The sequence below is a fragment of the Candoia aspera genome, chromosome 2 (genome assembly GCF_035149785.1).
Source record: "Candoia aspera isolate rCanAsp1 chromosome 2, rCanAsp1.hap2, whole genome shotgun sequence".
In the NCBI taxonomy this organism is placed as follows: Eukaryota; Metazoa; Chordata; class Lepidosauria; order Squamata; family Boidae; genus Candoia; species Candoia aspera.
Window position 1 is genome coordinate 169,169,408 of NC_086154.1, and position 27,951 is coordinate 169,197,358.

The 27,951-nt window shown below is 41.1% G+C and overlaps 2 protein-coding genes across 5 annotated transcripts; one reads left to right on the top strand and one right to left on the bottom strand.

Moving 5' to 3' along the window:
- The first annotated feature begins 1,220 nt into the window (after positions 1-1,220).
- ZBTB5 (zinc finger and BTB domain containing 5) lies at positions 1,221-12,439 on the top strand. Of its 4 annotated transcripts, none has more exons than XM_063294840.1 (2): positions 1,221-1,384; positions 9,536-12,439. In XM_063294840.1, exon 2 carries the CDS (start codon positions 9,540-9,542, stop codon positions 11,565-11,567), a length of 2,028 nt encoding a protein of 675 aa, XP_063150910.1. In that variant the 5' UTR covers positions 1,221-1,384; positions 9,536-9,539; the 3' UTR covers positions 11,568-12,439. The 4 variants fall into 4 exon arrangements, with proteins under 4 accessions (XP_063150910.1, XP_063150907.1, XP_063150906.1 ...); XM_063294837.1 differs by having other exon boundaries at positions 1,222-1,388; XM_063294836.1 differs by lacking the exon at positions 1,221-1,384 and adding an exon at positions 1,627-1,963.
- A 1,199-nt stretch (positions 12,440-13,638) lies between these two features.
- Positions 13,639-25,199, bottom strand: GRHPR (glyoxylate and hydroxypyruvate reductase). The gene is made up of 9 exons (XM_063294841.1): positions 25,046-25,199; positions 22,987-23,117; positions 19,536-19,608; positions 18,618-18,734; positions 18,246-18,334; positions 17,253-17,357; positions 16,229-16,364; positions 14,268-14,398; positions 13,639-13,884 (listed from the first exon to the last, which is right to left on the bottom strand). Exons 1-9 carry the CDS (start codon positions 25,132-25,134, stop codon positions 13,763-13,765), a joined length of 993 nt encoding a protein of 330 aa, XP_063150911.1. The 5' UTR covers positions 25,135-25,199; the 3' UTR covers positions 13,639-13,762.
- Between the last annotated feature and the right edge of the window lie 2,752 nt (positions 25,200-27,951).

Genomic DNA, 27,951 nt, shown 5'->3' on the forward strand with positions numbered 1-27,951 from the left:
ATCTCCTCCTCTCAAGAAACACGGCATAATTTTTTTCACACAGAACCCAAGGAAGAATTCTGGTAAACTCTGCTGTGAGTTCAGTTTCCACTCTTTTAAAAGAGTTTTACAGGATAAGCTGTACCAGTAATTCTTCCTTCTGCTGTTTCCATAACTCGAACGCCATGTACGGTATGACATTTTATTTCCTGGGACTCTTCGTTTTTTTCGTTTAAACAGACAGGGTTCTGGTCTTTTGGATGCAGACTCGCGTAAAGCTGTGTGGGTAATGCGAAGTATTTGAGAAGCCAGTTACCTAAACGAAGCTATAATCCTCGCTTAAGTAAGGTCTCATTCAACAGGATCCAACAGTGCCTTGTATTTTTACCCCTTGCTTTTAATAATAAGCTGAAGAACAAATTGTGCAATATAATTAATGCAATAGGTATAATTTCAGCAAATTGCAGAAATCCGCTTTGATCATTTTTTATCCTAAAAATCCCAGTGGGCTTCAATTGGACATCAAAACTAACTTTTTAGCAGATTGATGGAAAGATAAAACCATTTAATTTTCAGGAAAGGTTTATTATTTTCCACCCCATGGGATTTAGAACATTGGATAACTGTTCCTTGCCTTAGGGCACACTTAAACGTGTATTATTTTCTAACATCTGCATGAATCCTATTGCAGTTTCCAGAAATGAGAGCTGTGTTGGCAACGCGATGGTAAGGATTATAAAAAACAAGCACAACTAAGAGATAATTAGAAGTTGATTGTCAGGATTCAAATTAATTGCATGCTGTGATTTTTAACTAAATTTATTGGGATGTCCCAAAACGATCCGATGCATGCATACTTGCTACAATTATCTTTAATGCCCTTGCTTTAATGCCCAATATGCGTTGTGCTTTACGAACCACATTACTTGGGAGAATTCGTTTTTCTTCCTAGTTTTTCTCCTTCCAGCATATTCCCAACATAGGGAAATACATGTAACGGTGCACGTCACTGGAATGTCTGGTTTAGTTCTAAGGTAACACTGAGTCATTTGTAGGCTTTCCTCTCTGCAACTATCAAGACGCTTTCATACGCAGTCATTCTGGCCTCTGTATTGGCCAAGGACCGAGCGCGCGCCGGATGTCGTCCTCCGATAGTTGACATTCCCGAATCTCCGGCGGATTTTACGGACAGCGGGTGGTCGCCCACTTGGGTGACGTCACTTCCTCCTGGAATACCGCCACAGTTTGGGGAAAGGCGGAGACTGGCGACGAGTGAGTCCGCCCCCTAAGGAACGGAAGGAAGGACAAACGGACGGCCCAGAGTCGAGAACAACGGGTGCCCCTCCCTCCCGGAGATACGGAGTTCGGGACGGGAGGGGACGATCGTCGCCTTATTTTTTCCAGCGTAGGTGAGGCCGTAAATACGACAGCAGGGGACAACCAAATATTGGGCGCGCGCTGAATTGTGATTGGGCAATGACATGCGAGTGTATGTAGGGCGCGCGCGAGGAAGGGGCGTGGCAGACGGCGGCGGGCGCGCTGCATTGCGATTGGCTGCGAGGGGCGCGATAGGGGCAGTGGAAGGCAAGACGATGCGTGTGGCAGTTGGACGGCTGGGGGTGGCTGGGGGTGGGGAGAAGGAGGTGGGTTTCTCTGAGATCTCGAGAGCGCGCGCCCCCCGCTTCGGGCTTGAGCGAAGGAGCGGATCGTGATTCGCGCGCGGAGACATTCCAAGAGCGCGCATTCGCCGGGTGATTGGTGGAGGGGTCGGTCGCCTGATTCTTCTCAGTGCGGCCCGATCTCTCTGCTTGTACTGGGGGGGGCTTCAAGGGTAAGGTACGCATGCTCCTTGGTGGTCCGAGGGGGCGGCGTGAATCTGGCAGACGTTGACGAGACTGTCAAGGAAGAGAGCGCGCGAGGTTGCTGTCGCCGCCACGCCCCCTTCCCCCTTCCCGGGCTCCCGGCGAGGGCGGGGCATGGACTGGTGAGTGGCCTGAGGAGGGGCATCGCCGGGCCTGGAGGAGTGGGGGGCGTGTTCGCTGGCTGTCCGCAGAGCTTGTGGGCCCGTTGCTGTAGGGCAGCGAGAGAGGGGCCTCCCCTTGCGGCCTGGCGCTCTGAAAGGGGTCGTTAAGCTCTCGCCCCACTGATGAGGCGGGTTGGTCCTTTTTTGCCTCTCAAGAGGTTCCCAAAGGGCGCTGCTTTGCTCGCCCGGTTGGAAACTTCTGTCGGCTGCAGAAGAGCCCCGCTTGGGAGGTGAACTTTTACTCTTGACTCCTCCCTGCCAAATTTCTACCCTGGTTGCAAAGTTTAATTTTTGGTTCTGGCCTTTTCTGGGTTAGGGAAAAGTCAGGGTTCTTGAATACCTTTTTTAGCTTGTCTGTATCCGTGAAACTCCAAAGCTACTCTTCCTATACAGACCTATCCAACAGTAGAGATTTATCTCTGTGGTCTCCTGGAGTCAAATGTGGATACGGTTGACAGGATTTTTTGGTTGTGGCTTCTAGAATAAATATATTTTAACATGGGATAACATTGTTAGTTATTTTGAATATTATAGGTTAGGTCCAGTATCACTATTACTTCTCCAGTAGGTTTGTCCGTTTATCTTCTCTTTGCAGCTTCCTTGCCTTCAAATCTGCTCTGGATGACCCCTTATTTCTCCAGGGCAAATTCAGAAGGCTTGTAGGGAGCTGTTGGAGAAAGAGAAAAGTGATGTATGCCATTCTATCAGTGAACAGCTATCATTGCATGTTATCTCTTGCTAGGAACTTAGGATATAAACAGCATGTATGCATGTTCATTAGGTGGTGTTTATTAAACGTTTATTGAGATTTGACTTTTGTTATATGTAAAAATACCAACCAAGCCTAAATCTAGTTCAGGGTAGTTACTAGTTCCAGTTTTGGATATTCAAATTAGTTAAACTGTTTAGGTGACTTCTCATCCAGATCCTGTATGTGTGAAAGATAAGAAATGAATGGCTATAAATCATGCTACCTTTGCTATGCCCACAGTTTTTGTTTAAGGAAGTAAAACTAGTAGCACTGTGTTTTAGAAGTCTCCCTGTCTGCCTCTTCCCAGTGCAGTAGCATGCATGGTGGTAATCATTTGCAAAGATTGTCTTATGCTGGCTTGTTTTGATATCCCCAAGTACCCAGATAACTGGAAGGGAAAGTTAAATCTGTTAACAGTTGTGCTTTATTTTTTTTGAAGAAAAAATACACTGACTGGCTGCTATTAAGGTCTTCACTCGTTTAAGAAAAACAAACACCTCAGAATTATTCTTCTGTGGTGCATTTTTTCCTCTGCTATATTGATACTATAATTAGGTAGAAATAATATTTGAATGTAATGTGACAGGAAAATAAGCTGGCTTCTGCTGAGTTAGCCTATCAATCTGTATGGCTGTGTTAGACCAATGTTGTCTATACCAATGGAGAACAACTATTTAGAGTTTTGGACAGGAATCTTTCTTCTCTTGATGTGTTAGTGATTATACCTGTAATGATTGCCTATCCTAAAACACCATCAGACTCATGAACAGGTTCATAAAGATATCTGATTTATTAAAGAATAGTATGCAGGATCACAAAGAAAGCTGAGAATGGAAAAAGAACGCCAAATGCAAACTAAAAAACCCTCGGTACAAACAAGATCCCTCCCCCCCGTAGAATCTTCCCAGACTCACAATCCCAGGTGCTCCTAACGGCTCCTGATGGTCCGTGGGAAAAGTCCTTGAGTAGACCACATAACCCAAACACATTCCCCAGATAAAGAGCTTGGCACAATGTTCCACAGCAGCTCCCTCCCACCAGAAACGTGCATCAGCACCGTGGCATGTGAAACGTTACGATGTACAGTGCACATTGAAACAGTGAACATGACAATACCTGGGACCTTTCTACATGCTAAAATGCATTTTACCACTAAGCTTCAGCTCTTCCTTAATTACCTATTCTTTTTTTCTCTAAAAGATTAGAAGTCCACAGAAAACAATGCTTTTATAGAAGCTCATGGTACAGCTTTACCTTGAATTGTATTTTGGCCAATGCAGAAAAATAAGGTGCATTAAAAAGCAATAGCTTTTATCAAGTTAGAAAAATATGCTTCAGTTGGATTTTTAGATGCTAATAAATTGTTTTTGTATTGCTTTTTTGTGTGGGATAAAAGTATGTTTTGTAAGGGTAGGTTTTACCATCTATAAGTAAACACAGTCAAATGTTTTCCACTGTTAGAACATACTTGATCTTTGGAACTTGTCTGAGATCAAAATAAAGTAGTAATTACATATAGCACATGTTAAGAACCACTTATCCATAAAGAGATGGTTTTATAAACTTTTGAAACTGTTGAATTACTAATGAGATATGAAAACATACTCACAGTTGGAAGAAATATTACAAAGCATCCCTTCCTGAAAGCTAGAGGTTACTAAATGGGACCAGAGAACCATAATTACTTGTTCCTTTTCTGTTTGTGTTAAAGCTGCAATGTCAAACTTAGATTGAAAACAATATTTACCTATTCAACAAATTTCTGGGCACCACAGTCATATTACTGTTTTAAATTATTCTATCTCAAGTGGACATTAAGACTGTATATAAGGAAAAGGAATGGTCCTATATTTCTGGCACGTTACTTATTAAATATTTATAGCATTTTAGATAACACATTAGATAAATATGCAAGTAGAAGCCAAAGGTGAGAAGATGCATCCAGCTTTCTAGTCCTGAATATTGAATCCTTTTACACACACACACACAAAAACAAAACAAACCATCACAGCAGCACAAGAGCTTATGATAGTATCAATTTTGCATCTTTTGCCATCACTGCCAATAGCACAGGGGAAATGAGGAATGACATAGCAGTTAGACTATTTTGAAGTGTTATTAGAAATAGGCTTTTCATGTGTGTGAGCGAGTTCTATCATTACTTAAGTAAAGATTTATCATGTTTGTGATGGAATTCTATTTTATTTAAAATTATTTCATCAGTGATTTAATCCATTAAAAGCAACGCTTTTTAAGAAGCCATCCTGATATGTGCAAGCCTATACATATGAAAAGCAGCTCTTCTCAAATACCTAGGCTACCTTTATGCACTTTGTTAATTTGCCATGGACCAAACTAATAGTAAAAAAAATTCCTTCCCTCCCTCCCTCTTTCCTTCCTTTCTTTCTCCAACTAAACTAGGAAGTAATAATTCTAATTCTTTTCTAAATTCAGTACAAACCCTTAATAGCAAGCTACTTAAAAATGCCACTCATCTTAAACTTTTTGATCTGCCCAGTCCCCGTCTCTTTAACATGATCAGATGCTTTTCTTGCAAGTGCAGCCTATCATAGGCAAGAATGATACTGCCACTCACCAAAATTCCCTATCCAAGACAACAATTAAACATAAACGAGTTCTGTTCTCCTTTATATGTCTATTTTTGCTTCTGTTTTTGCTTCTCTCCTTAAAAGCCATCTAAATAAATTCCAGAAATGGTAGAGCCTCTTGTATTAGCCTGCTCAGACATAGCTTATTAAGTATTTCATACACCACCAGCTGAAGAAGGCCTCTGCAAAATAGAAGAATCAAGCCTATGATCCTCAGTTTCTTGGAATGGAGTCATTCCAATCTCTTGGCATTCATTCTTTTAAAACTAGCACATGGAGCAGCAAGTTATCCAATATATTTTATTTACTGCCTTCTCTACAGTAGCTCCAGCCCTCTGGAACATTCTTCCCCCAGAGGTGATGCAAGCCCCCTCATTTGTGGACTTCCGCAAAAAATTAAAAACCTGGTTGTGTCAGCATGTCTGGAGTGGGGAGAGGAATAGTCAATCGTGGGGATGGCTAGCGCCTTAGAATGGCCCTTGATACTCAATGATTGAGGTATAATTTTAGCCATCTGGATTCTACCTTTTTTTTTTTTGTAAACCGCCCAGAGTCCCTCCTTGTGGGCGGAGATGGGTGGTGATAAAATTTAATAAATAGATAAATAAATATTTTAAATAGTAGTATTTTATTCTAAGCCAGTCAAACAAGTATTATAAATAAAAAGAGCTTCTATCTATCTATCTATCTTAGCCTATATATATAGAGAGAGGGGGGGGCTAAATATTGTTTTTCTGGTTTTGATAATGAGTTTTTGAGATCTAGAATTACTAATTTTATTTACTGCATTTTTGAAAGTCATAAACAAATCTGTTATCTGTCTTAGCTACTTGAGTATATTCATTGAATATATTATTTTAATATTTTGGATTTTATTGCTTATACCACCTTGAGCCATCTATGGCCCTTTGTCTAATTTCATACAGGAACCTGTAGTCCAATGACAGAGAAAGGGAGGTAGAAAAGAGAAACAAATGAAAAAGCTGAAACTTGCAGATCAATGGGAATAATCCTCTGCAAATAATGAGTTCAGAGCTGTCAAGAGGGGGAGAAGCCAAAATGAATATAGCAATGGAAAGAGCAAACAAGTTCTGTACAGATGATAAGATATTTGATGGGCCAGGAAGAACATAGAAATGAATAGGACGTATCCAGTTCTTTAATATCTCTAAACGGAATGTGTCTCTTTAAAAAAACAAAAAAACAGATTTCTGTTCCTGGTTTCTACCATCAAACACACAACAGTTTGTGGCAATTGCAAAAACCCTACAGACTTGCCCTGTTTTTGTACCTCAAGATGCATTGACTTGAGGGAAGAACAAAATTATTTTAATTAAGACTTTAATGCTTATTAATCAAGAAGTGTATCTGTGTATTAACCATGAACGTTTAATAAGACACTGATTGTGTGTAGCAGAATTTGATTGTGAAATATAAATGGGAACAAATAAAACTGCCTTAAAAAGAGCCAGATCTTTGATCTAGCTTGCCGAGTATTATATACTTGAAATAGCAGGGGCTCTCCAAAGCTTCAAGCTGAAATTTTCTTAGTTTGATTGACAGCTTTAAATGGACATGTTTGAGACTAAATCCAGAGCTTTACTTATAAAAACTATGTGCTCTACAATTAAAATATTCTTTCATATTTTTCTGTCTAGGGTTTTTTATAGAAAGTCTCAGAAAACATGTACTGTACCGTCTTTTATTATAATTTACCTGGGCCCTAGTTTCAAAATGTGATTGTTGTAGATAGATTCATTGTGTGGCGACACAAACAGAAGGCAACAGACTACAGTATAGATAGAGTTCTGCCATTTTTCTTGCTGTAAGAGACTTCTAAGATAATGGAAAGACAGAATTGTATGCCATATTTCTAGATCAGCGAGTTCTACATGCCACTGGCAGACAAGTGGCTGACAAAAATGGCAAGACTGCACTAAATTATTGTTTTTCTCTTTCCGTAAAAGAATCTTATATTTTTATCTTTGAGGTTGATTTTGTTATTAATAAGCAATGACAGAGTCTAGCCCAAGGACCAGCTTGTATTTTCATTAACCAGGGTTTCCATGGGCTTGTGTTACTAGCAATGTCTTTCAAGAATGGTATTCTTTTTTGGCAAGTTTTCCTATTTAAAATAGGCTAATTTGCATAAAAGATTCTTTAGCTTCCATCAGGAAATGTTCTGATAACCTTGTTAATTTTCTAGGTAAACGTGTTTGTTTACCTAGAAAATTCATTCATTTTTGTCTCAATTGTAAAAGTATTTATCTGAAATATTTGAGGGAAAAGGTACACTTAAATGTAATTTAATTACTATATTATGTAGAAGTGTTTACTTCTACATAATACTTGAAACATTACACAACAGAATTCATTTTCCATTGTTTTAATTGGGAAAAAAATTCCAAGTTTATATTGTATTTGCAGTTTGCATCCATTCATTGTTAGTCCTAATGAATTTATGGAATGGACAAAAATAGAAAAACTAGGAACTGGAAAAATGTTCTTTTTCACCCTGCATCATAAGAGGTAGGTTGTACTTAATACATAGTTACCTTGTAGCTTTATAATATATGGATTATCAGGCAGCAGTTAAAGAATGCTTGGAATCCAGACTTATGTTTGGGGTTATCTGAGACAATAACATTTTATTGGCTTGCCCAGTTGTCAACAATCATGGGGGGGGGGTTCAATACAAAAGGTCACTATCCCCAATTTACTCATACCTCCCTAATATCTAATTTAACAGTAAACCTTTGATTATTAGCATCTAGCATCTATAGCACATAGTTCATTTATGTATAATGAAAGCAAGAAAGGAGATGACCAGGAATATGACTTCTGAATACCCAGGAATATGATTTCTGAATAACAGAAGTTCCAGAAATATTACTTTTTGTCTTGTGGCAAGTCTCTTTAAGCTTCCATGTCACACACAAAGTATTGTTTAGTGAAATCCTGTTATGCATTTCATTTACATAGACCTAAAGCTATTTCACTCTCATTCCTATGACTACTTTAAGTTCCCAGCATGATGTCTTTGAGTACCATTGTTCTAAGTGCCACCACTTCTGGCACATGTTCACTCCATGGCCCCATCTAATTCTTTTTATTATTGTTGTGTTGTGTCATTGTGTACAGGTAGACTTGTTTAGCAACCACAATTGGGACTGGCAACTCAGTCACTAAGTTATGCAGTCACAAAGTGGGAAAACAAGTAATTGCAACTGTGCTTTCTTTTTTCCCCACTTCCCTGCCCTTTGGAATGCTCACCCTGGTGCTGGGATAATTAGCAAGAAGGGAATTAATGTTTGTATTTACATTCATTGGAGAGGAGGGATTACAAGAGAGTAATCAGGCACAGCAGCCTGCTTACTCTCTTTTAATCCCTTCCTCTCCAATCTCTGCTCTGTGAGGGAGGAGAGGAAAAAAAAATGGGTTAGCACAGGAGAGATTTTTTGTTTAAGCAATCTTTCCACTCTGTGAGGAGGGAAAAATGAAGAAAAAAGGTCGGGCACAGGACAATGTGTACTGACTGTAATGACAATCATGTGACTGAGGGACACTGCAAAGGTTGTAAATGTGTGCCTTGGTTGCAAAGTTATTTTTTCAGCACCACTGTAACTTGGGACGGTCACTGCACGAGGCAGTCAGTAAGCGAGGTCCATGTGTATTGCCAAGAGATTTTAATAATTGACAGTGCAATATGTTAAATAAATGAGAAGCTATTGTGCTGTAAGACACCAGTATCATCCATAATTTCTATTTCCAAAAATGGTTCTAGGTTTCATATACAACTTGACATCTTAAAACTAAAAATAATGGACGGCTGTAATGTAGAGCTTTCTTTGTGTCCATCTGCTCAAAAACAAGTTATGTCAGGAGATGATAGAGAACATCTGGAGGAGGCTGTTGGTGCTGATGAGTAACCTTGCCAGCTTGCCTTCTGGTAAGTGGGTGCCTTCTATCCAGCACACCATTGTAGCAACTATTTTGCAAGAGTGCCTATGATAATTTTCTCAATTCCAAAGGTATTCCCAGCCCAAAAAACTTTGGAACCTTACTATAGTAGGAAACCTTTTATTTTGAAAACTTCATTTCTTTAGTTGGGGAAGGTAAAATACCAAGATATTTAGGTTCTTTTGTTTTTAAAGCATGTTTTCTTTTTTGTAGGATCATGGATTTTCCAGGCCACTTCGAGCAAATTTTCCAGCAGTTGAACTATCAGCGGCTTCATAGTCAACTTTGTGATTGTGTCATTGTGGTGGGAAATAGGCACTTCAAAGCACATCGTTCTGTCTTGGCAGCATGCAGCACACACTTCCGAGCTCTCTTCACTGTAGCAGAAGGAGATCAGACTATGAATATGATCCAGCTGGACAGCGAAGTAGTGACAGCTGAAGCTTTTGCTGCTCTCATTGATATGATGTACACCTCTACCCTCATGCTTGGAGAGAGCAATGTTATGGATGTGTTGTTAGCAGCTTCCCACCTCCATTTGAACTCTGTGGTAAAAGCCTGCAAGCACTATCTTACCACAAGGACACTACCAATGTCCCCACCAAGTGATAGAGTTCAAGAGCAGAATGCACGCATGCAGCGGTCTTTCATGCTTCAGCAGCTTGGGTTAAGTATAGTGAGCTCTGCATTAAATTCTACCCAGAGCACAGAAGAACAGACGAATTCTATGAGTTCGTCAGTCAGAAGCAACATTGAACAACGAAGTGCTTTTCCAATACGGCGTCTCCATAAACGTAAACAGTCTTCTGAAGAAAGGGCTAGACAACGCATTAGGCCTTCCATGGATGATTCTATCATGTCAGATGTTACTCCTGAAAGTGCACAGACTGTGGTTCATTCACGAGATGAATTTTTTTCCCCCGACTCCTTGAAAATTGTGGACAATTCTAAGACTGATGGTGTGAGTGATAACCAGGAAGATAATACCGTTATGTTTGATCAATCCTTTGGTGCCCAAGAAGATGCTCAAGTGCCCAGCCAGTCTGACAACAGTGGAGGAAATATTTCTCAGATGTCTGTGGCATCGCAGGCAACTCAAGTTGAAACTAGCTTTGACCAAGATACTGCTTCCCAAAAAAACAACTTTCAGTGTGAGAATCCTGAGGTTGGACTAAGTGAAAAAGAACACATGAGAGTAGTAGTGAAATCTGAACCCTTGAGTTCTCCAGAGCCCCAGGATGAAGTGAGTGATGTCACTTCCCAAGCAGAGGGAAGCGAATCAGTGGAAGTGGAAGGTGGAGGAGTAAATGCTGAAAAAATAGAACTGAGTCCTGAAAGCAGTGATCGTAGTTTTTCTGACCCACAGTCGAGTACTGATAGAGTGGGGGACATTCATATTATGGAGGTAGGAAATAACCTAGAACACAAGTCCACTTTTAGTATTTCAAACTTTCTGAATAAGAGCCGGGCCAGTAGTTTCGGCGCCAGCCAGAATCATGAGGACAACATTCCAAATACAACCAGTGACTGCAGAATGGATGGTGATGCCTCTTACTTAATTAGTCCAGAATCTGGGCCTGCAAACAGTCATTCCTCTGCTGCTGTCTCTCATGTAGAGAATCCATTTAATGAGAGCGCAGACTCTCATTTTGTCAGGCCCATGCAGGATGTCATGGGCCTTCCTTGTGTACAGACCTCTGGCTACCGCACAGCTGAGCAATTTGGGATGGACTTTCCAAGATCTGGCCTAGGATTGCATTCTTTATCAAGGGCAGTAATGAGCTCAAGGGGTGGTGCCAACAGCTTTCCCGGGTATCGTCGCATAGCTCCCAAAATGCCTGTTGTGACTTCTGTTCGGAGCTCTCAAATACCAGACAATGCTCCTAATTCTCAGTTGCTAATGAACGGGGCCACTTCCTCTTTTGAAAACGGGCATTCTTCCCAGCCTGGCCCACCACAGCTGACTAGAGCTTCCGCAGATGTTCTTTCAAAATGTAAAAAGGCCTTATCTGAACACAACGTCCTGGTAGTAGAAGGTGCTCGCAAATACGCCTGCAAAATTTGCTGCAAGACTTTTCTGACCCTAACAGACTGCAAGAAGCACATTCGTGTGCATACTGGGGAGAAACCATATGCTTGTTTGAAGTGTGGCAAGAGGTTCAGTCAGTCGAGCCATCTGTATAAACATTCCAAAACTACTTGTCTTCGCTGGCAGAGCAGCAATTTACCCAGCACTTTGCTTTAACTCTTTTCCTCTGTCCCATGATGCCAATAATTTTAGGAATGCATGGAACACAAGAGGCAAACACTTACAGTGTGATTCTGCCGCACACATTAAAAAAAGGCTTAGTTCTTTTTAGTACTTGTACCATACCTACCTCACAGGGGTGTTGTGAGGCTTGAACAACTTTTAAAAAGCGCTTTGAAATTACCCAGCTCTGTCACAAAGTAAAAAGGTTCTGATCCTTGGGAGAAGGACCCAATGAACCATTGGGGTTTATTTCCAAGTAATCACGCTTAGGATTGGGCTGCACACATTGCGTAAGGATTCAATCCTTGGCATTGTTAGTTCTTTCTGATTAGATGCTCTGGAAGAAGGAAGCCTACTTAGGTAGCTAATGCATAATTAGCTAGTATTGTTATAAGAATGAGAAGCTGAAGGGCAAACTTTTTAATGGCATTTTTTAATGATGTGAAAGCATTTATCTGTAAAATAGGTTGCTTAGAGTGTGTGAACAACATAACAAAGAGCTCTTTAACCTGAAAGATTACATATCTTGAAGATGAAACCATCTTTGCACCTCAAAGTGCTTTTAAAGTGTGTGATAGTTTAACATAGTTTTAGGGGTCTGAATGTATTTTTGGTTGTTTTGCAGTAACATACACTGAGTAACGAAGGTGCTTACCTTGACTCCAATGCAAGTAAGTTTTAGGCTGTCTGATATATATGTGTGTGTGTGTATATATACTTTTGAATACTGCGAAACCTCCTAGGTGTTTCATAGTTTTCCTTTTGTAAAATCTTGTACTGAAAAGTGAAGTGTGTTTATGTATTATGCTTGGTAGTGTTTCTAATCAATTTGTATTCAATGTGTTAAAACTCAACATAGGTCTTAATATATTTGTCTACTGTTGTTATTTCAAATAATTTTCATTTCTTGGAAGTTAAAAGTCCATTTAATGACATTCTTTGTGATTAGGGATTTCTTTAAAAATTCCTCCTTAATACTTTTAAAATATTCCTATTCTTTGTTATTTTGTATTTAGAGCTAAGTGAGTCTCTGAGAATATCGTGCTTATATCTGCTACTGATAATGGTCTTACTTTGCACTGGTACCCAATCAAGAAAAAAGAAAAAAAAGGTGCCTCAGTGAACTAAGGCTGGTGTTCATCATGGCACTTACAGGCCTTTTCTCTGTTGTTTGTGAAGTTTTTGCTATCTTTGCCTGCCAGGGGTCCTCAGGTCAGCAGCAGTGTTTCTGTATGTATTATACCAGGATTATGGACATTCTAGAATATTCCAAAGTTCTGAAGCCTATGACCTTATGCTTTTTTTTTTCACTTTTATGATTCTGCTCCTACCATCAGATTGTAAGACATCTGTGTTCAGCAATAGTTTCTGTCACTAAATGCGTGGTGTTAGCTGTAGCTATACAACTCTAGTTTTTAATGCCAGATCTGCAATCCATAATGTCCCTCGTAACTTTTAATGTGGCTGAGGTTGTGGATATAGCTGTGAGGAAAAACAAGCAACTCTAAAGTTCTATTTAATTATAATAATATTTACCCAGATCACATGAAAAAGAAAATGGAAACCCTCAGTGTTTTGCGAAATTCTAAATTGGGGGTTTCTTTATAAGATTTTACAGTGGCATCTCGCAGCAATTTGCTAAACAGTCATACTTGTCAATATTAGGAACAGAAACAGTAACACAGGGTAGATAGAGGATACACGTAAGAGTAGAATTTATCACAGTTACAAGAAATTTGTTTCTGTGTTTAGTGAAGAGTTGCTGATGGGAAGAGACTATGATGTTCTCCAACCCTTTTCACTGAATGTAGATGTCTGCTAAAGTTAAGGGCACGTTTGATGTGTCTGTTAAAATAACAGGTCCCTGTTTATGCATGAGTTGAAGTAATTGACGCCATGGGGGCAAAAGGAGACTTACAATTCTTAAGTTTGCTGTCTTACCTGTGCACTTTTAATTGGACCACTGTAGAAAATTATGTACGTGAGCCATAGTGTCAGTACACCGCTTTTCTGAGTTCTTGCAAGGTTTGGCATACTGATTTTAAAAAGTTATGACACAGGAAAACATGCTCCATTATCTGCTCTGTTTTATTTGAAAGGCAACAAATCCCAATCATAATTGACTGGGGACAAAAAGTTAAACCCACCACATTTAAAGCCATTTATATTAGCTTGAACAGAATAGCTCCTCATAGTTTAAGTTCACTTGGCATGTTTTCCCCTTTCAAGCCAGCCAAAAGATTGTTGGCGGCCAACACTGACATTGTATTCCTTGTTGAATAAGTGGCACTTCCAATATGAGGCAAGATTACTGTTTAAGGCATGAGAGAAAGAAAAAAGTATCATTAGTACATGCTACATCTTAACTTTGAAAACATTTTAAGGCCCCTTGTTAAATTAGTGTCTAAAGAAAAACAATGCCTTTTAATTGCAGTGCCAGCTTAGCTACAGCTAAGAGTGTAGGGTTAGGGATGTAGAATTACGTTCTTATATTTTTAAATCAAACAGGTTTCTAGCCTTTAAAATTGAAAAGATTTGCTCAGCTATGTCCATACCTTCTCACAACCACAGGCTCTATTTGCAAACTCAGTGCAATAAAAGTGAATGAGCCAGTATGTTGGTTGATGCCTACCAGCCACCATTTCCGTATCAAAAAACAGTACAGAAGAACCAATGCAAAACAGATAATCTTACCACAGTTCTTGAGAGAGAGAAGTGGATTGTCAGGAGGTAGAGGTTCTGGGGTTGTAACATCTAAACCAGCTGCGGCAATTTGCCCATTCACTAAAGCGTCATAAAGATCACCCTGATTGACTACTGCCCCCCTGGATAAAGCAAAGTCAGAGATGGGATTTATATATATTTTTCTGTCCCAGGAAAATATTTTACAAGAAAATTGCTGATTTTGTACCCTTGTGGATTTTGGTAATTCAGAAATAACATTGGATGATATTTTCCCATTTCAGGATAGCCTGCCTTAGATGCCTTCCAGATGAAATAGACTTCAGTTCCCGTAATTCCCATTCAGCACTGTCACCAGGTTGGTTTATCAAACAGTCAATGCATACATTTATCTTAGAGGTGAGCAACCTACACAGTGTGCCTCACTGGCGGATCTCACAGCAGTTGTGACAAACAATCTTGGATTTTTTTAAGAACTTAAGGCACCTTAGCATTCCTTAAAACTGACTGTCTCTCACCCCATCAAGTCAAGTTGATTTTTCATGTTTGGGGATGCTTAAGGTACAAGATGTATATCTCAACTCACTGCAAGATTCCATGCTCATGAAAACTCCCTCTCAAAGCCTCCAAAACAGAAAATAACTAATAAAACTTGCCCTGCAAACTCCAATGACTATATGGTATCTCTGGCCACTTACCCTGTGGCCCTCTTGCAGATTAGTAGGGGACTCTCCCTGCCTTTACAAAATGTTTTGTTTGGCTGCATCCAAAACAATTTCAAATGTATAGGAAATCATAAAGAAAGGGTTCCTTTTCCAATGTTCAAATCAAGAACAGCAACACAGACATAAAAGGAATACTAAGGATCAAACAGAACCGTCCTCTTAAGGTATAATCATTTCCTAGTTTTAGCTTGAAATATACTGAATGAAGAAAAGTAGTTTGATGTCTCACTGTGTTTGATTATTTTTAATATGGGGCTTAAATATAATGGATGCACGAAGAAAACAAGATTTGAATTATCTAAGTGACACAGCATTCCAATAACATAGGAAGTAAAACTACATGGAAAGAGATCACAGCAATGGTAGTAACCTCCAAAAAGGTGGAACTCCAATCCAGAAAACATGTACATTTCTCTCCCCTCTATACACAATTTCATGTCGCTGAAACAGAAGCAGCAGTTGGTAATTCAGGGATGGAGAAATAATGAATGTTTGAAACATTGGTTGAAATATAATCAATTTTCCTTTTTCAGCAATGGAAATTTAACTATGAAATGGTTTAAGTGTTAGCTACAGATAGTTTGAGATGCAATCTATAGAAGTTACTACTAAATAAATATATAGATACCAGGGATATTGCTAGTAAACTCCTTGGGCAGTTTCTGCATTCTCCCTTTATTTCTTTGTTAATTATAGAATCATATATATTTTTAGATAATGTACCTAAGGTGGTTTGATCACTAACATCCTATAAAGTTTCCTACCTTTCTTGGTGTCTTTTTTTCCCTTTAAGAAAAATCTCAAGATAACCATACACAATATACTCTAACGATCAGCAAGACCTGATACAAAATAGTCCATGTAGCGATCACAGGGACAATAGGTTTGGTCTCTTAGGAATAACATAATTATGCTTTAAATAGTTGCATCATGAATAGTGATGGATATTCAAGAGATACATTTAACTAGCTATAGGATCTCCTGTTGGGAATGTTTATTTACACAGGCAGACATTTTTCTTTAACTTGCCTCCTTAATGAGTCACCCACCACACGGATTTGCTTTCACCAGTTGAGGAAGGCTGATCTATTTCCATAAGCGGATTATTGACCAAAGGCAACTTTCTCATAACCAATGCAAAACTGAGAAAAGATGGGAGCTGTGTGCTATGAAGACTACAGGTGAATCTGTGTTGATTCAGTGGTATAGAAGCAGAATGAATAAATAATGGGATAATGAATTTTTCACCTGCTTGTATTGATGAATACAGATGTTGTCTTCATCTTACAAAAGAAGTCCCGATTGCACATCCCTTGGGTATCAGGCATGAGAGAACAAGTTACAATGACAAAGTCCGACTCCTCCGCAAGCTTGTCAAGGGGTACTTGTAAGGAGAAGAAGAGAGATTACTATAAATCATTAAGAGGCTAGCTTTCTTTCGCTAGTTCTCAGCCACTCATTTTTCCAATAGATCAGTTAGCAAGGAAACTTCCCAATGAGTCATTTGTGTGGGTGTGGGGGGATGTCATATTTGAGCCTAAACAATTTTTCTTTTAGTACTTTTTGTTTTTTAACACTTCAGTGGTCAGATCAAGATAGACAATTGTAAGGAGAGAGTTTTTTGTATTAGTTTTTAGCCATAGGGATGCAGTGATGTGAAGAAATAATTGCAGCTGTATGTTTACATTAACCAACAACTGCAGGAATAAAAAAGAAAAAAATAATGATCCTGATATTTAAAAAGAATCCAATTAACTCTTACTAGCAGGTCAGTTTTGAGTTGCTGTAAATCAAAAATCTAAGGGTCATCCAATTTATCCTGTATTTTGATGAGAGTTATTTTACCAGTTCCCTAATCTACCACCATCAAATGTAATACTTGTTCAACAATGATCCTATTGTGCCTTGTGCTGACAACCTGGTGCAACCACGTTTGACATCATTAAGAGGAGCATGAAAAAAGCCAATAGAAATTAACGAATCCTTACTTTCCTCCATATATCAAATTATTTAGAGGATGGAATCCATACTCCTCTTTAAGGGCCTGTACCCCTCTTATTGCTAACATTTTACAATTCCCATCATAAATACAAAAATTAAAATTTAGTTAAATCTCTCCACATGTTAATCAAGTATATCCCCAAGATTTAGTTCATATAAGTCTTGTTTAATCTCGTTTCATTAAAGTTGCTTTCTATTTAAATGGTTTAGAAGAATCACTGGACAAACAACATATATAAAGGAACTTGTGTAAATATAATACAACTCTCACCAAACTCTGCTTTTAATTCCACAGCAGCTTCAGGTTTAGGGTGACGACCTGTATACAAAAACCTTTTGACTCCAAAAGGTTTCAGACGAGATGCTACGGCCTGCCCTGTAAGCAGACGGAAAACATGCTTCACTCTTGAAGTGGCACTTGTAAGAAATATATAGTCATTTCCGAAAAAATTCCATATACCGAAGGTTTCTTGCTCCATTCTTACACCATTCTTCCCCAACTTGGTGCCCTTCAGATGTTAAGACTTCAGTTTCCAGGATGCCTTCCAAATAGGTAAAGTACTTTACTATTAGCCAGACAATTAAGGCAAACATTTCCAGAATTATAGATGTAGACCACAGCCACGTTTGAAGAATGCACACATCAGGCTAAGTGTGGGAAAGTACTTACCTATGGATGTTATTCTAGATGCTACAGCAAACCACAACCAGCCATGTTCCACAGTTGTCTTTAGGGTTGGTCAGTGCCCCAACTGCCTTTGTGATAGCTACCCAGTCAATATTACAGCACTTACTCAATTGCTAATCAAAATTCATTATAATCAGCTCTACTCTGACAGGGTACTATTGGTTGTATGAAATACATTTACTGGATTCTCATCTGGAACAATATTTGAAAGTCTGAGATCTGAGTGGCAGCAATGATGGGGGGAAAAAAAGGCAAGTAGACCTCTTCTGGGGTAATAGCTATTTGTTTAAAGAATAATCCAGAGGAGAATGTCCAATTTGTGCTAGAGTTGCTTGTGATAACGTGAATCAGTCAGCTTTTAAGTTCAAGTCTCCAATTTTGAAAAGATGGTACAACTGTACCTCTCCATTGCCTTGTGCTTGTTACTGTAGATACGCAGTTAACAGTAACAGGCAGTGACTTGGGGTCTGCGCTGAGCTGCCATTTACTTCTCCCAAGCTACCTAATGGAAATCTTTTATATATAAAGGAAATTTGAGTTTCCAGGTAGAGATTAAAAGTGAAACAAAACAATTACCTATTCTTCCCAGCCCTATAATCCCAACTGTGCTGCCTGAAAGTCCATAGCCACACATCCAGAGAGGCTTCCATGTTGTCCAGCCTCCGCTGCAACAAAAATCAAAATGCAAAAGGGACGTTAATCAATTACTTCCAAGATGCCAGTACTATTGTTACAAAGTTCTCCCTGTGCAGTCCAGCAACAGTCTTACAGCTGTTTGCTGTTGCAAACTCAACCTTTGCCCAAAGGGCAGTTGCTCCACCAACACCGCCCCCTGAAATTTGTTAATATAGTCATTATCAGCCCAGAAGAATAGGCATCTGATTACCGCCACCTTCAAATATTCAAGCCATTACAATACGCTCCCCACCCTCTGCCCCAGGCACTCACTTCTTCACTTCCACCACCGATTCAGGCAGCCTGCGAGAAGTTGCTAAAAGTAAAGCTACTGTCAACTCAGCAGTGGCATCTGTCAGGATGTCTGGCGTGTACCCCACACGGATTCCACTAGAATTTGAAAAGGGAATTGTTCTCATTTTCATCACCATCGCTTTGATGGAGGCCTTTTTAAGACAGGGTAGTTAAGCACCTTAATCATACAGTGCATAGGTCAAGATGGCAAAACTCTTCCGCCATAAAAAGGATGGAAGTCATCCTTTCAATAAATCCTTTGTGTGTGTAAACTAATCCACAGAGCACCAACATGTTTTATTTTGCAAGGTTTATATAGTAAGATAAATGAAACTGGAAAAGAGGTGCGTGAGTGAACTGGCCATGGATGGCCCAATGTAGCATAAAGAAAATAATAAATAGGAGAAAGTGTTCTGCTTCCCCTTTGACATAATTGGCTTCTGAAAATGAATTCATGCAATATAATAAAATATAAATGCTATTTAAAGAATAAACTTAAAGAATAAATCAGGGGCCAAATAAGCCAAGAGGAATATCCTGAAATAAGCATACTTTAAAACAAAAATGGGAAACAGTCTAACCATGAGGTGAGTAACTATAGATCTGAAAAGGTCACAATCCTCTGAAGCTGCTTGAACCTGAGCCCCATCCAGGGATTTTATTACACAATTAGTGATGTTTAAACAAGAACAGCCTTCCCTTTAAAGAGGTTGGGCCCAAATTATTTACACTTCAGCTGCTGCTGCTTTTCTAGGGGAAAAAAAACAGCTTTTAGTGGAGAAAAGAGGTTGGGCAGACATCACTTAACCCTTCCACTATAATTCTCCCCAGTCTCCCCTGCTCTGATGTATAACAGCTGAATTTTAAGAACTAGTGTTTTAATGAGCCAAGTCTTACCGTTTTTTAATTTCATCAATAGCTAGATGGTCATATCCCACTGACAGTGTACTAATTACTTTGAGGCTTGGCCCTGAAAAAAATGAAGACTGCATGCTCAGAAGAAAAGTCATTAAGATGAAAGCAAACTACAACTTATGAAATGGCACAAGATTTATATTAGCCTCATCCCCCAGCCATCTATCCTGATATCCCCACGGGCTGGCAAGCAGCAGTAATATTTTTCAAGGTGTCTGCCTCGTTAACTAACAAAACATACAGAAAAGATTGGTAAGATTTCATAAGATCATGTTTTGGAAAAAAAAAATCAAAAAGTTCTAACAACGAATAGAAGCCCACTTTTTACCTAACTAGGTCTACAAACTTCATTTGCATCATCAGTCAACAAAAACTTTGTTCAGCTATTAAAGTCCACTAAAGCTAATCAATCAGTGGAGTGGCAACCAATAATTAGTTAATGCCCAACTATCTTCCTTATCCCAAACAAACAATTTTTTTAAAGATAGATTTCCATTCAGTTTGCATCCAAAGCTAGCAAACCACAAACCCTCAGTAAGATTCTGGAATATATAATTGTATCTCATTGAGCCAAACACTTATTTCTGGTGAGCAGTTCAAATAATATTTTGTTAACATAGTAGAAATCTGTACTGTTCTATTTTCAGGCTGAAAAATTGCCACAGCATGTTTAGGATACCAAATGTTTAGCAAGTCTCTTTTTTTTCTTTTCAGCTCACTGATCAACTGCCCTCTTAAGCAGTCAATGCAGGTTGGTGAAAACTCAGCAGAAAAAAACTGCACTTGGACAACCTCTAGCTGTGCAGTGGGGATCTTCTGCACAATCCTGGAGGAAGATCCAAACTCCCTTTGTCTAAAGCCCATACAACACCGGGGGCGGGGGGGGGGAGAAATTCACAGAGCCTTCCATACATATTTACAGAGGCTCAATAATAAACTGGGCAGTTCTGATCCATGAGTCAAATCTACACAGGGCTGAGCTCCATGTATGCAGTCCTAATTTAGACATTATGGCTAATACATGGCCATCAGGCTCAGGAATAGGCTGTTCAGAGGTGCTCTAAGCACCTAGTCATGTATTCAGATGGAGTCAGAATGGCAGGATCTTTTATATTCAAACAAAACATCATTTAAGGGAAGGGAAGGAATTAGTTCTTTTTATGTTCACCACTTAATAGAGTGATGGGTTAGAACTGTGTGGTATTATGGTTTATTATATTTAAAGACCAGGGCCAGAATTTCTTTCTTCAGTGGATGGGCACACAGAAACAAAGAGATATGAATGCAGCACATAATCAGGGGATTTAACAGCACATCTGGCTCAGGGAATGTTTTTCAGATGCAGACTGTCTGGCCAGATATCCTGGGGTGTTGGACGCAAGCTTTCACAGAAGGAAGGAGATAGGAAGGAAAACAAAGCTAGAGTTGGATCCAATCCCTAGCATCTGAGGCCTCTCTTCTTAAATGAATTACAAAACTAATTTTGCTCTCCTGCAGTGAAACACTGCATTATTCCCAAAAGTTACCAAAGCATCTAGTAAAAATCTGCCTACCATGTAATGTGGATTGGTGCATATTGAGCATGCTAATGTCTGTAGCACCTTCTTACAAACAGCCCCTTTAAGCAAGTTGCAGGCCATTGCCTTCAGGGGTTCTCAACCAGGCTTCCATGGCACCGTAGGGTTCTGCGAGAGGTCACTAGCAGTTCCCTGGGAGATCAGGATTTATTTAAAAAATTATTCCAAATTCAGGCAACTTCATGTTCAAGAGGTAAGTTTCATTTTTTGTTTTTAGTTTAAGAACACTGTTAATTTATTAACTGATCAAATATTGTCCCTGCTCGTCTCCCCCAAAAGAGGGACTCTAGGCGGTTTACAATAAAGCATACATTGTTGTTTATTCATTTAGTCGTTTCCGACTCTTCGTGACTTCATGGACCAGCCCACGCCAGAGCTTTCTGTCGGTTGTCAACACCCCCAGCTCCCCCAGGGACAAGTCCGTCACCTCTAGAATATCATCCATCCACCTTGCCCTTGGTCGGCCCCTCTTCCTTTTGCCCTCCACTCTCCCTAGCATCAACATCTTCTCCAGGCTGTCCTGTCTTCTCATTATGTGGCCAAAGTATTTCAGTTTGGCCTTTAATATCGTTCCCTCAAGTGAGCAGTCTGGCTTAATTTCCTGGAGGATGGACTGGTTTGATCTTCTTGCAGTCCAAGGCACTCTCAGAATTTTCCTCCAACACAGTTCAAAAGCATCTATCTTCCTTCCTTATGGTCCAGCTCTCGCAGCCATATGTTACTATGGGGAACACCATTGCTTTAACTATGCAGGCCTTTGTTGTCAGTGTGATGTCTCTGCTCTTAGCTATTTTATCGAGATTGGTCATTGCTCTTCTCCCAAGGATTAAGCGTCTTCTGATTTCCTGACTGCAGTCAGCATCTGCAGTAATCTTTGCACCTAGGAATACAACGTTTTTCACTGCTTCTACATTTTCTCCCTCTATTTGCCAGTTATCAATCAAGCTGGTTGCCATAATCTTGGTTTTTTTGAGGTTTAGCTGCAAGCCAGCTTTTGCACTTTCTTCTTTCACCTTCATCATAAGGCTCCTTAGTTCCTCCTCGCTTTTAGCCATCAAAGTGGTATCATCTGAATATCTGAGATTGTTAATGTTTCCTCCAGAGATTTTAACTCCAGCCTTGGATTCCTCAAGCCCAGCACGTCGCATGATGTGTTCTGCATACAAGTTGAATAGGTAGGGTGAGAGTATACAGCCCTGCCGTACTCCTTTCCCAATCTTAAACCAGTCCGTTGTACCGTGGTCTGTTCTGACTGTCGCTACCTGGTCGTTATACAGATTCTTCAGGAGGCATACAGGATGACTTGGTATCCCCATACCACTAAGAACTTGCCACAATTTATTATGGTCCACACAGTCAAAGGCTTTAGAATAGTCAATAAAACAGAAATAGATGTTTTTCTGAAACTCCCTGGCTTTTTCCATTATCCAGCGGATATTGGCAATTTGGTCTCTAGTTCCTCTGCCTTTTCTAAACCCAGCTTGTACATCTGGCAATTCTCGCTCCATGAATTGCTGAAGTCTACCTTGCAGGATCTTGAGCATTACCTTACTGGCATGTGAAATGAGTGCCACTGTTCAATAGTTTGAACATTCTTTAGTGTTCCCCTTTTTTGGTATGGGGATATAAGCTGATTTTTTCCAATCTGATGGCCATTCTTGTGTTTTCCAAATTTGCTGGCATATAGCATGCATTACCTTGACAGCATCATCAGGCCTACATATGAAACAAATATAATAATTTTGTAATTTGTGGCCTATATTGAGGCTGAATATGCAGGGGTTCCCTGAGGACTGAAAAATATTTCACGGGTTCCTCCAGGGTCAAGAGGTTGAGAAAGGCTATAACATGCCCACCTGCTGCATCTAAGACTTCCTTGTCTATCCGGTCAGACAGGAGACACAGGAGCCCATCTTTGCCAGCCACCCCAGCTAGCAATTCTGACTGTGGGATTGGTTCCTCTGAATCCCACAGTTGGATGCTGCAACTAAAGGGGAAGGAAGAAGCGAACCAAAATTAGTTCAAGCAGCAATCCAATATTCTGAAGGTTGCAACCTTTTAGTTGCTCAATCAAACAAGGACAGCTAATTGTGAAAACAGATGTAAACATTTGGGAGTTTGGGGTAAAGTCACTTAACTTTGGGATTATTCTGCTATTCATGTTTTCCTATCTCAGAGAATGAAAAAAGATTAAAAGACAGCTGTTCCTTTTCACAATGAGTTGTGGGAAGAAATTCAGATCTCCTGCTCCCCACTACACTGTCTTGCCCGCCAGAACACTGTCTTCCTGCCGTATCACTCCCCCTTGAGCAAAGTAAAAAGTTAAAGATTACACAATAGAATGGGTTCATCTGCAAGGGATTAAAAATGTGTCAGGAAGCCTGCTCAGACAAAAGATTCCCATCAGATTTAATCAAGAGACCTTGTAAGACAAAAGGTTGCCCCTTCTTAGCAGAGCCCATCTAGGTAAATGTTCTTCCCCAGCCAAATAGATCTCCATAATCAAATAAGGAAAGATCCCTTCAAGCTGAACATTCCAGGCCAGTAGACAAGGCCACAGCCCCGCAGGGGACAGGAAACACAAACAGCAGGGGGCCTGACCACAGAGCGCCTCCTCTCTGACCTCCGGTAAACTGCACTTTCCTAGAATTCTCTCTGTTCAAGCAACCACCTGAGTACTTTCATTCCCGGCTCTGAACGGACCTGCTAAGATTTTTTTCCAAAGGAGTAACACAATTTGATAAAACTAGCCCTGTTTAATATTTCAGGAAAATTAAGATATTGCTAATATGCAAATGGATTCGTATTTTACAGATTAAGTCACAGCCGCAGAGTAATTCCCAATAATTTCCACTTAATGGCTCCCAGGGATCAACTAGAGAAGACACTAAGAGCTGTCACGCTCTTCTGTTTGGAGTGCACAACTGTGGAAGAGGGTAACTATTTTGGCAGGGGTGGGAATCTGTAATAAAACTAGTTACTGTACACAAGGCTTTAGTCTTGCGGTATCAATCTGGACCAAAGCTAGTTTAAGGAATGGGGTGGGGGTGGGGGTCAATGCAAGAGCGACTTGTTGCCATGTTGCCCTAAATTAACACTGTAGGTGGGCTCCTGCAAAGCGAGATGTTAAACCTACGTCTTCATAGCAGAATAACCCCAAAACGTGGGCTAAGAATGAAGGATAAATGAAGAAACGTCTTGGAAGCAAGCAGTAAAATTCAGCTTGGCAGAATGTCCCTGCCAGCGGGATCTACCCGTTGGCTAACACGGAGCCGTTCGAGCTACGGTTACATCTGCCCGCCCCTCTCCCAGCGTCCGGGAAGCAGGAAGCAGCCGAGCGGGAGCCTCTGGCTTCAGCAACACGCCCCCGCCCCCCGGCTTGCAGCCCCGCCAGAAGGCAACGGACCTTCGTAGTTGCAATCCCTTTAAGCGGCCCTGCTCTGCGCCAGTTGCAGATCAATCCTTGGGTCGTGGGAAGCAAAAATTTAAAAACGTTCTCCTCTTTTTACACACGCTCACTTTCTCGCTCGCTTCACTGAGCTTCCCAGAAGCACGGAAAGAAAAGTTAGGACACGTCTCCGGGCTGCAAAATTCCGGAGGATCCCCAGATGTCAGCAGGGGCTAAGAAGCATCTGTTTCAGCTGTGCTGGCCGTCCAGATTTTTGCAGCCCTAGAAAACCGGGACCCCCGTCACCCTCCGCAGCGGCTGAGCGGGCAGCGGCGAGCACCCAGCCGAGGAGGGAGCCCGCAATGGCTGCTCCTGCGCAGTCTTTCCAAAGATCAAGTCCCGCTCCTCGAGGAAAAGTGCGAGCCACACACTCCCCGTTCGGGAAGGATAAACGGAGCCCCCTCCTCTGTTTGCATTAGCAAGCGGAAGCGAGGCGAGCCTGGCGCGCTCTCGCCGAGCCCACTTACACGCCGGCCTGAGCCAAGACCGCCTGCCCTGCCGGGGGGATCCTTCGAGTCACGAACACCTTCATGAGCTGCTGCGCCGCCGCACTCATCCGCGCGTCTGGGCCGGAGGGCAGGAGAGAGGCTCGCGGTCCGAACGTCGCCGCCTCTCGACCTTGGCCCTGCGCGCCGCCGGGAGCAAGTGGCCCGGCAGCGCCCCCCGGTGCCCGTGGCCCGTCAGGTCCAAAATGCTTCTCGCTCAGCGACTTTGCCCGCGCCCCTTCTGCGGCGCGCGCGGCCGGGGAGGGGAAGGCGGCTCGCATGCGAGCCGCAGCCGCACGACTGGGCCAGAATATGAGCTGGGGGTACCCGTGCCGCCTAGGAGATCCTGAGAGCCTTAGTGTGGGGAGGGAGGGAGGGAGGGAGGGAATTCCAGATTAGATTGGGCGCAATGGAGATTTGGATTGGTAGACCTGTGGGTGTAGAATTCTTTGGAGCAGTGTTTCTCAACCTTGGCAACTTTAAGAGGGATGGACTTCAACTCCCAGAAGTGAAGTCCATCCCTCTTAAAGTTGCCAGGGTTGAGAACTATTGCTTTGGAGGGTGGAACGGGAATGATTGTACAGATGTGTGTGCCAGAGAAAGGACTGTGAGCTCAGAATCCTAACCTCAGAGAGTGTGTTTTTTGCATCACCCTCCGATTGGTCAAGGTCATCAGCAAGGGGCCTGAGGGAGACACAGGGCACAGGAATTTGTGCAGCAGTAGACCGGATGTTGAGGAAGAAGACACTGCAGTGGGAGGAGTGAGTAGTTGGGGGAACATGGCCAAAAAGCACGAACAGTCCAGTAAATGGCCTGTGCCAGGTGGGCTGATCAATCTGGCATTCAGGACATGAAAGGTGACCAGCTCAGAGCTGGCATACATTAGAAAATGCTACTTTTGATGTATAGCAGGAAAAGATGGTGGTAAGTTACCTTCTCTGTGGGCTGGGTTTGAGCAGAGAACAATGTTGTGGGTGATCTTTCTTCAAGAAACATTTTGTGGCCTGTTCTTGTTTTGGGACAACCTACTTGTGTGGATCAGCCCTAAATCAACTCACCAAGTTCTAAAAGCGACATGCTATGGACGTGTCAGAGTTCAATTAGCCTGATGGCTGCTGGAAGGCTCGTTCAGCTAGGAGTGGACGCAGGGCCGCAACTAGGGTCTGTGTCACCCAGGGCAAACATGGGTTCCACGCCCATTTTGGTGCCCCCGCAGCACCCATTTTGGCGCCCCCCCCGCACGGCGCCTGAGGCACATGCCCTGCTTGCCCCCCCCAGTTGCAGCCCTGAGTGGACGGTCCAACTGATGACTGATCTTTATTACGGACAATTTTATTTTTTCAAAAAGTGGAATTCTGATTCTGATTAAAGAGAGGACTGAACATGACAGGCACCTTGTATAAAAATGTGGGGTTCAAGGTAACCAGCACAGTAGAAGCTGAAAGAAATCCATCATAAATTTTGCACTTCAGGAAGGCTTATTTTAATGAATTCAGATGGAAAGTGAGCAGCATGCTATAGCTCAAATTTCTAAAGTATAAACAAGCCAAGAGGGATGAGACTGCCAGGAAAACAAGATATTGAATACACAGGCATAAAAAGAGAGGGAAAAATAAAAGAAGCTTCAAGAGACCTTTATGAATGAACAGTAAGCTCACTAACAAGCTGAGAAGCAAAAAGGAAATATATTGAAGTGGAAAAAAAGGGCTACTAATTAAGAAAGAGTTCAAAATTTAGAGATGGAGGGAGAAAGGCTAAAGTCTAGCAGGCTGCTGTGTGTTGTGCAGGCCTGGCCTAGAGGACTGAATGGCAAGGATACGTTTTAAATATGCAGATAATATCAGAGGGGAAAAATCACAATTGAAAATTACCTCAACAGCTGGGTCAGCTGACCCCTTTTTGGGATTCCCACCACAGATTAACAAACACACACCTTGATTTAGTTAAGCATATTGTGGGAAGACACTAAAATATCTGTTCTTGTGTTTTAATAGTAGAATCAGGAATAGACATAATAAAAAAAATGACAACATTATTTATTACATGCCCTCCAGCTAAATTAGGCCTCTTATAAGCAGGGAGAGGGACAGCAATATTTAGTGTTTGTGAAGACCTGTTCTGGTCTTTTCTTTTTGTCCCCCCAAAAAACGATCAGTCCAGCTAAGCTCCTGTACCATATCTGCACGGTGGGTCCTTGAGAATTAGGCATCCCATCTATTTCTACAGGTCAAATGAGAGTAATGAAAACCAGATTGTGGAAAGTGGGAGTGAAGGAAATAAAAAAGGCAGTTTAGATGAGTATATTATCCCCCTAGTATGGAACACAGGACTGCAAGGTCATTCAGCAGCAGTTTGGAATGATAAAGGGAATTACTTTATTTAACAGAGACAGAGAACATTTTTATCAGCCTCTGTCAAGCCATCGTTGGAGCAACTGATTTAAGCAAGTTTAAGCAAGAAGAAAGAATTAGATAAGGGCCCTGCCAGAATAATGCAGAGGGCAAAAAGGGCATAGGCAGCTGAAAAGATCTGCTTTCTTTATTTTACAAAAGGGATAAAAAGAGAAAAGGACACCTAATGACATTGTCAAATATAATAAAGGTAAAGATAAAATACAATATAGAGACTTGCTCAGAAAGAACATTGGGAGCTAAGTATAAGTTGTTCTCCCCAAATTAAAAAAAAAAAGGGCAACACAAAAAAATGTGAAACTTGTTTGTCTATCTCAGGGCACAATCCTGGGATCTCTGGGAGATTTTAGAAGGTTATAGGCATTGCAGTCTTGCCTTCCCCCTTCCCACCCTGTAGGCAGAGAGGAAGGTCAAAAGCCAGCAAAGGATGAAGGACAGGCAATTGCCTTTTTTCACTAATGGCTGAAGGTGGGAAAG

Bases quoted from the DNA above. Each gene is read 5' to 3' on its own strand.
- GRHPR (XM_063294841.1), bottom strand. From the start codon at position 25,134: ATGAGTGCGGCGGCGCAGCAGCTCATGAAGGTGTTCGTGACTCGAAGG. The intron at 18,735-19,535 runs GTAAGACTTGGC...TTCAAATTCTAG, and splicing joins ATTGATGAAATTAAAAAACG to TGGAATCCGTGTGGGGTACA. The intron at 13,885-14,267 runs GTAAGATTATCT...TGCCTTAAACAG, and splicing joins TCTCTCTCTCAAGAACTGTG to TAATCTTGCCTCATATTGGA.